At 46.0% G+C, this 13,704-nt stretch overlaps 1 protein-coding gene across 5 annotated transcripts in view; it reads right to left on the bottom strand.

Annotated features, from left to right (window-relative positions):
- Nucleotides 1-13,704, bottom strand: part of FOXN3 (forkhead box N3) — a 406,233-nt gene that overhangs the window by 223,940 nt on the left and 168,589 nt on the right. For all 5 annotated transcript variants that reach the window (XM_068541804.1, XM_068541828.1, XM_068541837.1 and 2 more), the window contains one exon: nucleotides 13,033-13,589. In XM_068541804.1, coding sequence (XP_068397905.1) covers nucleotides 13,033-13,575 — 543 coding nt within the window. In that variant the 5' untranslated portion in view covers nucleotides 13,576-13,589. The remainder of the gene's footprint in view (nucleotides 1-13,032; nucleotides 13,590-13,704) is intronic.

The raw sequence follows: 13,704 nt of genomic DNA, 5'->3' as shown, positions 1-13,704 counted from the left end.
CCAAAGGGGGAAAGATGTTACCGCCTGAAACCAGAAGAGGGAAAGATCCACCCGGACACCAAAAAATGATTAAATCCACAGGGCAGTGCCGAGTGAGTGGGTGGGTCGCTCATTTCATTCCTCTATACACTCTAGGAATTCCAGAATGGTCAGGTCATTCATAGGAAGTGGTGGCACCAACAAACAAAAGCAATGATCAGTGAAAACAATGCATTAAAGAAAAATAAGAGCAAAACACTTAAAATGAAAACTAAGCTGCAGAGTGTTTGTTGTTTATAAATCTGGCCCAAGTTAGTTACATCTATTGAAAATTAGTCAGAGCTGGCCATGGTCTTTTTCTCCATAAATTTCTGGGCAGCAGGAAGTTCTGCAGCAGAGGACAGGGCTGCTGCCAAAACCTTGAAGACATAAGCAAGAATCACTTGCCTCCAGCTTTGCATCTTTGTATATGCCCTGGGTTTGCTCAGAAATGTCTAAGGGCTCCCGCCTGCCTTAGGAGCAAAGTCTAGACTCCTTGGCGTGGCACTCAAGACCCCCAGAGTCCAGCTCAACTGACCTTTCCAAATCTATTTCCCTCTCTATCCCACAGGAGCCCTCTGCTTCAGGCAAAAGCAAAAGTCCCAGATCTTGGTTCAACATCTGGCTGGGTCACTTCACTGGCAAGCCAATGAATTTCTTTGAGCCTCAGTTTCCCCACTTATAAATAGAACATAGTATCTACTTTTACAGTTGTTGGAAAGCTACAAGATCATGGATACAAATGCCTCACACAATTACAAACAGCCCCCAACAAGACCTGTGAAAATGTCAGTTCCCGTTTTCAGATCCAGTCTTCCCCACATGCATTCCCACCCCCGTGTCCAACCTAACCCTAATGACCCCAGTGACCTCCTATCTCCCTGTCACCAGCCCCAGTCTTGGCCACCCAGCTAATGAAATTCCATCTCCTCTCTGGGATTTCTCCCATGGCTCTGCTAACCCTCAGGGATCATTTTCTCCTTTGGATTCCCAAACCATGTAATTCTGGCCATTGGACAATCAATCCCTTGGCAATTAGCAAATGATACTTTCCTGGTCTCTTTTTATCTTTGCCCAGTCTACTCCACCAGAGTTTCATAATCTCTTTGTATCTCCAGTCCCTGGCATGAAATAATTACATTTTTTCCCCCATTTTGAACATCTCAATGTGATGACAGGGGCTGGTACACAATGGTTATTATTATTAGCAAGAACCATTACCCAATCTCTTGTTCTTGAAAAGCAGGACAACTTGTGTTGGATAGATGACATTTACTCCTGTCTGGAACAGGGGGCTAGAGTTCATCATTTTTGGTAATCAATCAACCCTGTGATTACAGGCAATTTGAGGGCAGCTGGCAGGAAAAAGTAGCCACCAAAGAAAAACTTTGCTAGTTTGAGAACCACCAGCCCCAAATCTACGGAAATGGAATGCAAGAAAGATGAAGTCATCACAGAGACCATTAATGAAGGGAGGCTCAAGACAGTCCCCGAATTCTCTGGTGTGAAAATCTCCGTTATCTGTTGGAGAGATGCTGAGGGGACACAAAGGGAAGCAGAAATCACAAAATACTTCAGAGTTATTTATTATTTTTCTTTGCATTATTAAGATGTTTCCAAAGACCAAAGGCTTTCCAGAAAAGTTTTTGTTGCAGGCATGTTTCGAGCCCAAGCCCAAGCCCAGTCCCCACCCCAGATGAAGCGATGGTCCCAGCAGGTGCCTTGATCCAGGGGACCCTGCCCCTGTTGTGACCAGGGCTGAACATCTGATTCAGGGAGGACAAGTCTGTGACTCTGAAACGCTGACAAGGACACTGCACAGAGATGACGGGCACTGGCGCCATCACATCCCAAGGGTTGGCGTCAACACGCCACCTCATCAAGCCAGTGGTGTGAGGAAGCGGAAATCAAGAGCCACACGGGGGAAGCCAGGCTACTACGAGGAGACTGGAACGGATCCCCAGAGAAAGGCAGGGATGAGCATCCGTGTGGCCACAGAGGGACAGAGGGAGCAGTTCCAATCGCCATGGACCCCAGACGTGCTTTACCACTTGTCACCACTGGTCCATGGGATTACTATGTCCTTGGGAGGACTACTCTTCTACTTAAGGCAACTTGAGTGACTTTGTTTTCCTTGCAACCAAATGCACCCTGACGAGGACATTCTCCTTAAATGAAACTAAATAAATTCCACCAGGAGATCCCTCTTAGAATCTATTTCAACTGACAGCAACTACTTTTGTCTGATTTATTACCTGAGTAAGCCCTTCCTTCTGGAAGCGGGAGGGGCAGCGATCTCTTTTAAAGCAGGACTGATTTTACACTAGCAGGGCCAGCGTGTGCAGCCCTACAATACAGCACCCTACAGGATACATCGAAACTAGTTTGGTCAGCTTATCCATTCCCGGAAAGCAGGGGAGCCACCACATCAGCAACTCCGTTGCTAAGGCAACTGCTTACTTACCATATCAAATGCAAACTCGTTGCTATGGAGACACGTATACAAGAAAAATTCCTCTCTCCAGCCAGAGACCAGATGGCAGGGAACTCGCCAAAGCCATGGGTTAGGGGGCTCTACTAAATGGGATGTTTAGTGGAGTGCATTTTTCTCGTCATATCAGAGATGCCACCCGGCCCTGAACACATTTAGAAGTTATACCCTCGTTACAAGGAGCAAAAATTGTTCTCTTCTGCCTACAAAACTACAGGCAGTAACTACCATAACTACAAATAAGTTATTTTTGAAATAATTCGGAGTTTCTCCCTCTAAATATAAACCTCTTTTGTTTTTATTCGCCATGCTGAATATACCCCAAAACGAATTTTCTAGTCAAACACTAATGGAAATATAATTTCCTACAGAACTAAAATAGAGGTTTGGTTTCAGCTCCTCTCTGATGGAGAGGTAATCCAGAAATCCTCTTTAGTTTCCACCAGATAAGCGCTAATGCGTCCCAGATTTATACCTCTACTCCGACTTCTCTAGTGAGCTTGAAACTCACATATCAAACTTCCGACTTGATAGCCCCACCTAGATGTTCAAAAGTCACCTCAAATTTAACATGGTCAAAATAGTATTTTTTGCTCTAACCCCCATCTCACTTCCCAACCCACGTTTGCACATACACCTTCATCTGCAAATCCCAATCCTGGTCTAAGCCAGCATCATTTCCATCATCTCTAACCTGTACCACAGGAACAAGCCCCAAACAGATGTTCCCCCTCCAGTCCCTTTAAACACCTCATTCTCCCCTCACTGACATACTTCCTACAGGCCTTCTTTCTATTCCTTGTCCATTTCAAGCCACTGCCACCTCAGGGCCTTTGCACATGCTGTTCTCTCTGTCCCAAGTTTTTGCTTGGCTGCATCCCTCTTGCCATTCAAGGCATGGCCCAGTCAGCTCCTCCAGGAAGCCTGCCTCTCTCCTCCCCACCCCTCCCTGGTACATTATCCCGTTTTACTGTCTTCACTGCATGTATCATAATCTGATACAGCACCTATGTGTCCATGTATGGATCTACTGTTTAACACGTGCCTCCCTGTCACCCTCCCTGCCCCCACCCCATGGTTGGTACAGGAGAAATGTGAGGGACCATCACAGGTCACCACTGTATCCCCAGCACCCAGAACAGTGCCTGGCCTTCCACAAACACATGTGGCACAGATGAACCACTGCTGAAAATACTTCTACAATGAAGTAGAAGTACTTCTACTAAGAAGTAGAAGTACTTCTACTTGTTTTTGTAAGTGAGGCGTCTAATTTTTACTTTGCAAAGTAAGGCTTCCGTAGGGTCTCAGAACTGTGGCTGCGAATGCGGGTTCTCACTTTACATGACTGCATCTAGGGAAGATTCTAGAAGGAACTCAGCATTCCGTGAAGTATTCCGGGAGTACTTAGCGTGACTCTGCACTCCAGCTCTGTGCCACACTGCCTGTCCTCTGGTGCCAGGAGACTGGATTTTTTTCTCCTTCCACGACAGCCATGATTGGAGTCTGTGCTCACATGACTTGGCCTTTTCGTCTGAGAACAAAGTACGTATGTACAAGTGTTCTGCTAGCTGACTGTTTTCTATCTAATGACATCAGTTAAATCATTTATGGGTCCTGTCCCTCAAGGATGACAGTCACCGCTTTCTATGAGGCCCTTCACAGAGCTCCAATAAGTGGAAGGCAACACTGACCTTGACCCCAGTGGGCCCAGAGGGGACCCCCTACAAACCCTGTGGGGACAAAAGGAAGAGAAGGAAGGGTAATTGGAGACCCTGTTCCCCTGAGAGGCAGCACAGTCACTCTGCCAGTATTTACTGGTCTCCTGCTGAGTTCACAAGCCAAGGTACTCAAACAGCACGCGTGCACACACACACAGACACATACACACACACGTAAATCAAAGACTTCATTCTCTTCTTGGAACTGTCAGTAACCTCGCACAGCAAACCATCAAGTTATTATTAAAAGAACTACTTTACGTTCCTCCCTATCTTCAACCATATACTTCCCTTGCTTTTCTTCTTATCACACCTGCCACAGACTACATCTTCACCTCTATCAAGCTATTGCTTTTGAAGATATTAAATGCAATTCAACCAGAATATCTGGAAGCAAAACGCTGATTAACTGGAATATTTGAAAAATGGGTCATCATCTCTACTTTAAGTTACAAGAGCAATTTAAATTTCCCCCTTTAGCATCCTAGCTCCCCACCAATTCTTCATACTCATTTACATAACCTCCCCGACCACCCATTTCTCTCTTTCCTTTTCTCCGATACTGTTCCAACACATCCCTTGGGTCCAGCAACATGCATCTCCTAGACCGCCTAGACCTCTGTGACAGAAAATCTCATGCTTGCTTAGTAAGAGAACCAGCATTTTATTTGGGACTGCAATGGGCTCAGCTAAAAGACTACACTCCCCAGCCTTCTTTGCTGCCAAGAGGGGTCATGTGGCCAGGTGCTAGCCAATAAGATGAAAGCAGAGTGTGGGGGGGGGTGGAGGGGGGTGCTGTTTCTGGAAAAGCTCCTTAAAATTGGTAACTCAATGGAACCCCCTTTTGTCCTTCCCTGCATACCCCTTTCTGCTTCCTAAAATGAGAACAAGGTAGCAGATGCCACCTTGGACCATAAGATGACTTTGAGAATGGAAACCAGCAGTGTACTAAGAACAGTAGAGCAGAAAGATAAACGGAATGTTGATCTCTGTCCAATTCCTCAAGACTTACTTTATGTGACAAAGCAATGCGCTTCTAGCTTAATTCACTGTTATTTGGAGTTTCTATTTATAATAGAAACAGTCAAACCTCATCCTAACTACTCCATTCTTGGAGGTCTCATGTTCATTCATGCTTTGTTAACAATTTATTCAAGTGCCCTCCCGCCCCGCCCCCCGTAAGGATATTCAAAACTTGTCCATTACTGTCTTTTATCTCAGCTCCAAGTGCCCCTCGTTGGGGAGGGGAAGCCTCCTTGACTGACCTCAGTGAAACCAATCACTTACTGATCTGGCACACTTCTCATACCTGTGACAGTTTACTCTTCTTTATTTATATTTTTATAGTGTCTCCTATTTCACTGGAATGTAAACTCCTAAAAGGCAAGAACCAAATCTCGTTTTTAATTTTAACCTTTGATATCACCAAATAAATTCTATTGAATAAAGTAACTAATAAGCAGAAGGTGTTCGAAGCCCCTGAAACCACAGGCAATAAGGTACTGATGTTCTACTAACAGGGAGGCATGCCACAGGAGAGGTGGGATGGAATTCCTACTGTCTGAAAACTTTAAGCCAGTGTTGAAGCAAATGCAGCCAAGACAAATTCTTACAGGGCTGGCTGGAGGTATTCATTGAGAGAAGCAGCAAAAAAGTTAAAAGCGACACGGGTGGAGAACGAGAATTAAACACTTTAAGGGGTCCACGAATCCCAAATCTGCAAACAAAAGACCAGCCTAATAAACACAGTATCATCGAAACGAACATTACGTTAGCTTTTAAATATATCATCATCTGTTTCAAGTGCAAAAATGTCCACTGGGAAGGAGACAGAATTTTCTAAAAAATCTACAATCTGCCATCATATTGCTAAAGCTTAAGAGCATTAAGATGGCCAAGGGCTCCATGAGAGGATACTGATTAATCCCAACAACCCATCACTATTTGTGAAAGAACCGAAACACATGACTTTCACATAGGAGATCGGTGTGCCAACTTCCTATATTATTTAGCACAGAGAATTATCCTGCAGCTAAAGTGATTTCAAAGGGAAATCCTAGAGCCTCTTCAGCTCAACAGGGGACGTTCTGAGAATAATTTCTTGCTGGTTGCATACCCAGCCAGTACATCGATGAAGAAGCATCTCATAGACCTGCCTAGGGACTACCAAGCCCTACCTTGCAAAGTGATACTGGACAGATACATTAATGGGGCCCTGTGATCCCAAAGAACCAAGCTTTCCAGAACATGTGTATAGACCCTCATCAAGGTCAATAGCAGGGGAGTCACTGTGGGGGCTAGAAAAGCAGGGTATCCCTGAAATGGAAGGGCCAGAAAAGCAATGATGTGAGAAACCAGAAACAGATAAGTAAAAGGGGGAGAGAGCGCTGAAAGAAGGGCTTCTGCTGGTGAATTCCGTTAGCTAGAAGGAATTTCTGCAGGTGGGGCTCACTGGACCACGAAGTCTTTCTAGGCCGTGGCCACATTCAATTCAATTCAATTCTAGGCCGTGGCCACATTCAATTCAATTCAATTCTAGGCCGTGGCCACATTCACATTCAATCTTGTACCCTTTTAGCACTTAGTACAGTTAAGTATAGTACGTACTGAGCACAACAGGTGCTTTAAAAAGTCTGTCGAATGAATGAATGAGCGATGAACAGCTGGCAAGAGCAAGACAACAGAAACGTCCCCCCAGCCAAAGCATCTATGCCTGGAAGAATCAAGAAAGAGCAGTGTCTGGAAGGAACAAATGGGCAAGATCGGTGGGGCAGCGTGGCCGAAGGCAGTACATAGATTCTTTGGCCTCCCTGAGGATGCTGGTATGAAGTGCTTCCTATTCCAGGGCCTGTGACATGGGGGTATGTTTATCTCAGGGCCCCCAGAGACGGCCTGAAAGGTTGGTAAGGTCTCAACCTTCCACGGCTACACAGCCTATAGCATAGACAATAGAAAGCAGCCTGCCAGGCAGTGGGCGCTGGTGAGAAAGAGGCTGTGTTCCTACTGCTGCCCAGGGCAGCGCCAGCTCAGGGACAAACAGGACCGTCACTTGCCCCAGAGGCCATGGAAGAATCTTATACACTTCATCTCATTTTTGCATGTCCTCCCATCCCACATTACCCTGATTTTTAGTAATTTACTCATCAGGACAGAACTGCACAGTTTTTCAAAGAGCATCATTCATCCCCATCCCCCAAAAATAATAACAGTAGTAGTTAAGGGCTCGCTTCTTCCTAAAGTGACCATCACAGGTATGGTGGCTATTACACGGGAAAGGGAAATGCTCTTGATTCTGTGGTTGCACCCCCAAGAGGAGGGAATGAGAGCAACTGTGGTATGGGGGTGTTGCCATATAAGAGGTGCTACATTTTCAAAACTGCCTTTGAAAAAGAATTTCATCCACCAGGATGGAAACGCGAACATCAAGGGGGCTGGGAATTGGAGGGAGAACTTGTATAAACAGTGTCTATGCAGGGAGAAGGGGCTTTGAACTTGGGCCAGACCTCAGTGGAGGCGACCTGGGAGGCAGGGGGCCTGGGAAGAGCCTGGAAACAGGGAGCTGGAGGGCCATGATAGGCTTCGTGCAAACGCCGACACCCTTCCAGTTGCTTGACAAGGACAGAGCTTGGCCCCATCCTGACAGCACAAAAATATTCTCTATATTTACCTTTCTCTATCCTGTACCCGCAGAGTAAATTCTGAGTTTATCTGGGTTATTTTAATTCCCCTGTAACTCATGTTCATAGGCTACTTTGAGGAAGTACATAGAGATCATCTACAGCAGCGTCTACACTGAGAAAGTGTGCTCAGGCACCAGAGTTAATTTCAGCACATGCCCTTTAGAGTTGCAGGAAATTCAGGTGAATTCCTATTGTGCTACTTACTAGCTGCGTGACCTCCAGCAAGTTGCTTAACCACTCTGAGCTTAACTCATCATCTATTTTAAGAATGAAACTAGGGCCTACCTCATAGGGTTGTAGTGAGAAATAAATGATATATTGGGAAAGCACAAAGCAAGTGTTCCATATTAAGTCCACTATTGTTATTATAAAACACCAGAGGTTCTGCACCTTTCCAGGGTCAGAGGTCCCATTAAGAACCTAAAAACTGATCAAACAAAATCTTGAGATCCTCTAGGAAAATGCATAGTCACATGACATGTTATCAATAATTTCAGGCTGTTTGCAAAGCCTCTCACATTCATAGACCCCAAATTAAGAAGCTTCAAGTAACAATAAACTCTTGCTTCTATAGCTGAGAAAACTGAGGCCCAAGACAGCCACGTATCTCCAGCATCAAAACTAGAACCAGGTATCTTGGCCTCCAATCCAGGCCTCTTTCAACCAAGACAAGCTGCTTATATTTACAAGCTAAAACTGTACTTAAAGCACTCAGCCCTGGATATAATAAACATATTTCTGCACACTGTGTCCTTTATAAACCCTGTTATGACAACAATGTGTTTTGTTAAAGTGTCAAGAGGGGAAGTAAAGAAAAAGCACAGAAATAGCAACACACACCCCTGAGCCATTATAATCCAGTTTATAAAACAATAAAAAGTACACTTTACTTCTCATTTACAAATACTCAGAGAGGTTGGTACATGCTAAGCTTATGGTTCCAACTAAGAACTGTATTTAGGAAATAACAAAGCTTAATCCCAGACTTTGGACCTCAATCTTGATTGATGTGGGCAAAGGGCATCCATAGATGAAACCGTGAGATGAAAGGCTGATGGGGACTTTGCAGAGGAGGGAGCAGCCGACTCTACATGAACCCACAACACAAGCGCAGCATCTCCAGGAGTGGGTCAACCAGCCTTCCTGATGTGAGGAGGCACGAGACTCGTCTATAAAGTATTCCTGAGGGAAAACAAGCCGGAATGTGATCTAGCCTTTTAGCACTTACTTCCATTTCACAGAATATACGTACAAGGGGACAGAGGAACAAGCTTAATGAAACCCCAATGAAGCAGACATATTACGTGGAGGGGGTCTATTTGACAAGGAAGGGGCAGGGGTCTGCCGTGGATGGAAACAGGCTGAAGAAACAAGGCCAAATGCAATGTGTAAGCAACGTTTGGATCCTTATTCAAACAAACATTTTGTAAACCATCCAGGATATCTGAACACAGATCTGGCTTTAGGTGAGGCCAAAGACCTGTTCACTTTATCAGAGGTAACACTGGCATTGTGGTTATGGAAACTGTTCTCACGCACACTAAAATATGTTGGGATAAAATGACATGAGGGCTAGGATTTGCTTCAAAATACTTAAGCAACAGCAAAAAAAAAAAAAAAAAAAAGAACGAAGTAAGAGAGGCAAGCCCTTGTTAACTACTAAATCTGGTGGTGTGGGCACTGATGGTGGTTATACAGAGTCACTGTACTACTGTATGCAGTCACTACTGTACAGTGACTGATTCTCTCTACTGTATATGTTTGAAATTTTCCATGATTGGGAAAAAAACAAAAACAAAACAAACAAACAAAAAAACCTCTATCTTTCAAAGTCCTGTTAGAGATAAAACAGGAAGAAAAAAAAAACACCTCTATTCTCACCTAACTTACCCATTCATGAGAATATGTCCTTGATGAAATCTCAGCACTGGAAAGAACCCAAAAGGGGATCTAGTTCAAGGATTCCCAAATCTGGCTGTAAATCAGAAACACCTACGAAGCTTATCAGAATTTCGGTTTTCCCCAGCCCACCTCAAACCCACTGAGTCAGCGTCTCCAGGAAGGGGCTGAGAAGTGGCGGTTGTGTGTAAGTGCCGCAGGTGATTCTGGTGCCACCCAGGGTGCTCCCTTCTCCAGCACCCCAGCCAAGCAGCTGTGCAGCAGGGGACTGCCCCAAGGCCCCAGGGACAAGGATCACACCACATTCTGCATTCTCATGCTTATGCCAAGTTTAAAACCGTGTCCCACATATATACACTACCAAATATAAAATAGATAGCTAGTGGGAAGCAGCCGCATAGCACAGGGAGATCAGCTCGGTGCTTTGTGACCACCTAGAGGAGTGGGATAGGGAGGGTGGGAGGGAGGGAGACGCAAGAGGGAAGAGATATGGGAACATATGTATATGTATAACTGATTCACTTTGTTATAAAGCAGAAACTAACACACCATTGTAAAGCAATTATACTTCAATAAAGATGTTTAAAAAAAAAAACAAACGTGTCCCACACTTTTAAAAAGAAAACAAAAAGCGGAATGGCTAACTCTGGAAACACAGCTCGCAAGGCTTCCATCCTCCCCTTCCCCTGGCATCTTTCTCACCAACATTCGGGCACATTTAGTCTCTGTGTTGCAGCAGAAACCTCAGCACGGGAGCTACAGCCAAGTAAAATCCTCTGGGAAAACATGAGCTTACCTGAGAGCCCGAGGAGCTTCCCCTGGGCAGAGTGTGAGGGAAATGCCTTTCCCTTACTCAGCTGGCCACCGGAGAAAACCACAAATGAATGGGTCGAGACCAGTGCCTGAGGGTACCCGGGAGTCGGCCCCTCTCAGGGCAGCCAGCAGCTGGCCCCAGGGTTATCCGAGGAAAGAGGAGTAAAGTGGGGAGTTCACACACCTTGCTTTGTTCTCACAGCATCACAAACCCCGGGAACAAACTCCCAGCCGCAAAAGTGACTGGCATCTGATCTGAAGCATGTTAATACAGGTCGGTGCGCCCAGGAAGCCAGAGCTCAACATTTCACAGGATGAACAAACTCAAGCCCTTAAAACCATTCCCCTTCTACAGGTGCTATCTGCGGAATGACAACCATCGCCCCAGGAAAACACGACTCCCAGAGCGGGGCAGGGGGGTGCAAGGGGCAGATGGCGCTCCTGCCGGGGTGCCATCCAACGCCCGCTTGTCACTCCCCAGGCTGATGAATAATACTCCCGGGTCTCTCTGCATACTTTGGAGCTGGTCTTGTTTAACATTTCAGAGTGTGCATCTGCTAAATTACTGTTATGTGCCCCGGCGTGATGACAAACACGCCGACCCAGGCATGTGGTAACTTGCAGAATCATTTCACACCAACTTAAAGCCCTGATCATTGCTTCATCAGGGATGTGCTGCTCTGGCGGACCTGAGAGCCCTTTCTTCTCTACCTTCTAACCCTGGAATTGCTTCCCAAGATTTTCCCTTTCTTAAGGACCCACCTATATGGAAGTTTTTAAGACCACAGACTTGGTTCTTTACAGGGGAGCGGCGAATTTTCTCTAAGTTCAAGGAATGATCTTAAAACGCTCAGCAGAGCCAAGTCCGGAGGTCAGTCTTCGGATGCCCATTCTGGGATGCGGAGGGGAGGAGGGCAAGTGATGGACACCTGGGGACAACAGCAGTGCCCCCCGATTGTTACAGTTACATAAAAATAAGTACGTAACTGGGAAGGCAGGGCCCAGAGCACTCAGGAGTGTTCACACTTGCACGCTGGATCCAGGCGCCACCTGCACCCACGATCAGCGGCAAAGCTCCTCAGTCTCCACATCTTTCCTCTTCCTGGGCAACACCCTCCTGAAACCCTGCACGCCCACGCTCCATCTTAACATAAACTCGGGGTGAACAGCATCTGCAGACAAACGTGCCCAGTGGCAGCAAGGAAAAATAGGGCTTCACCACTGCCACAGTCGTAGTCTTCCAGGCCAAGGACAAGTAGAATCTTCTCAGGCTCAAGATTCAACTGGAAGCACATACCTGTTCCTGGAGAGAAAGAAATGAAAGGCCCCGACCCTGCACAGCTGCTGAGCCCACTCCAGAGTGGTCCTGAGCCCGAACCTGAACTTTAAAAAGGATGGAAAGCAGACCGCCAGCTCCACACCACAGCACCACTAACACGGAAACCAAAACCGTGAGAATAGGGCAACACGAAAACTTTGTGGAGAGTACGTTTTCTGGCAAGTTATCTTAACTGTGGCTACATTACTTTTCAGAACCCCAAGCTAGGTCACAATTTTGATTTCCAGCTCTAACAGTCAATCCTATTTCTACCGTACCTATTGTGTTCCTTACAAGAAAAATAAAGCAAATTATTAAAACTGTCTTCCTTTAGCGAACCACGAAGCTCGAGCTTTAAAGTCTTTAAAGTCAAAATTCCACCTTCTGGAAGTCAGTCTTGAATGGGAACCTTACCCTCAGTCCACCTTCCATACTCAGAGGGAGTTTCAAAGTTGCCAAACACTTTGTAGACACCTGATTTCAAGAGAGTCGCCTGGGCAATTCGTGTCTTTGGTCTTGGAGTATATAAGGATGCTCAAGTCGCCCCCCGCAATGTCCACCACTGTCCATTTATTCCAGAATCCTGGACCAGCTGCCTTTCTCCAAGTTACTATTCAGAACGAAAATAGATGCCATTTTTTTCTAGCCCTCGGTGGCAACTTTCCTCAAATATACACACAACACACAGACACACACACACACACATATATATATATATATATATGTATGTATACACACACACCTCATGGTTCATGGCTGCCCTCAGAATACAGACCTTTGTTTGGTCTCCAAAGCCAAAGGGGGACCCACCCACCGACTCTGAAGGACGATGATACTCAGAACCAATCAAGTCTGTAAACCACTGCTTTGTAACCACGTTCCCCAGTGGGAAACCCTCAATCTGGCTTTAGAAACACCAAACACAGGAAAAGGAAGTTCTTGACAATTATCTAAATGAATGAAATGACATAGAATTACCCGTTTTATAACTGCTACTTCCGTGTGGTGAATTTACATTCCTGAACATTTTTTATTAATGGAGAAACATGTTTAATTTCAAAAAGAAAAACTTGAGTTCCAGACCCAGAGGCTTACCTGACTCCTCTCTTTGTCCACTTTCTTAAAACACTTATTCAAGGACAAATTATGTCTCACTGAGTTTTTCCACCCAGTAGGTGCGTTTGCAAAATACGGAAAATGTTCCAAGATCCAGTTGTAGATATCCTTTACCGGCAGGCGCTTGGTTGGCGAGTCCTCGATGGCCATAAATATGAGGCAGCTGAAGGAGTAGGGGGGCTTGCAGTTGGGGTTCTGCCTGGCATCGTAGGGCATGTCGGAGTGGGCAGGGGATGGGGGCGTGTCATCGTCCAGGTCCTGGACGGGGCTGACGCTCCGCAGGACCGAGTCCCCGAAGCTCTTCAGCAGGTTCTTGCTCTCGTGCAGCCAGTTCAGGTTGGTCAGCTCTTCATCTTCCATGGCCCCCTCTTCTAATCGGATGTCAGGCAGAGAAAAGTCGAGGTCATCGTCTTCCTGAAGGGCCTTGGAGAAACCGCTGCCCCGGTAACACTGACTCAGCCCACTGGAGACACTAATTCCTGAGCTTTCTGGCTTCTTACTGGGAGGCATGACTGGACCCATTTACGTGAAGGCTCCTGGGAAACACATGACAGAGAGAAGACGGGGCGGTGAAACCCAAAACGGAGAGGCAGCCATACCCTCCCTAGTGATTATGCCCCCCTCCCACCCCTGCCGCCTCTGTGGACCCCC

Source organism: Eschrichtius robustus, chromosome 1 (assembly GCF_028021215.1).
Source record: "Eschrichtius robustus isolate mEscRob2 chromosome 1, mEscRob2.pri, whole genome shotgun sequence".
Taxonomy (NCBI): Eukaryota; Metazoa; Chordata; class Mammalia; order Artiodactyla; family Eschrichtiidae; genus Eschrichtius; species Eschrichtius robustus.
This window is presented reverse-complemented; position numbering and strand designations above follow the sequence as displayed.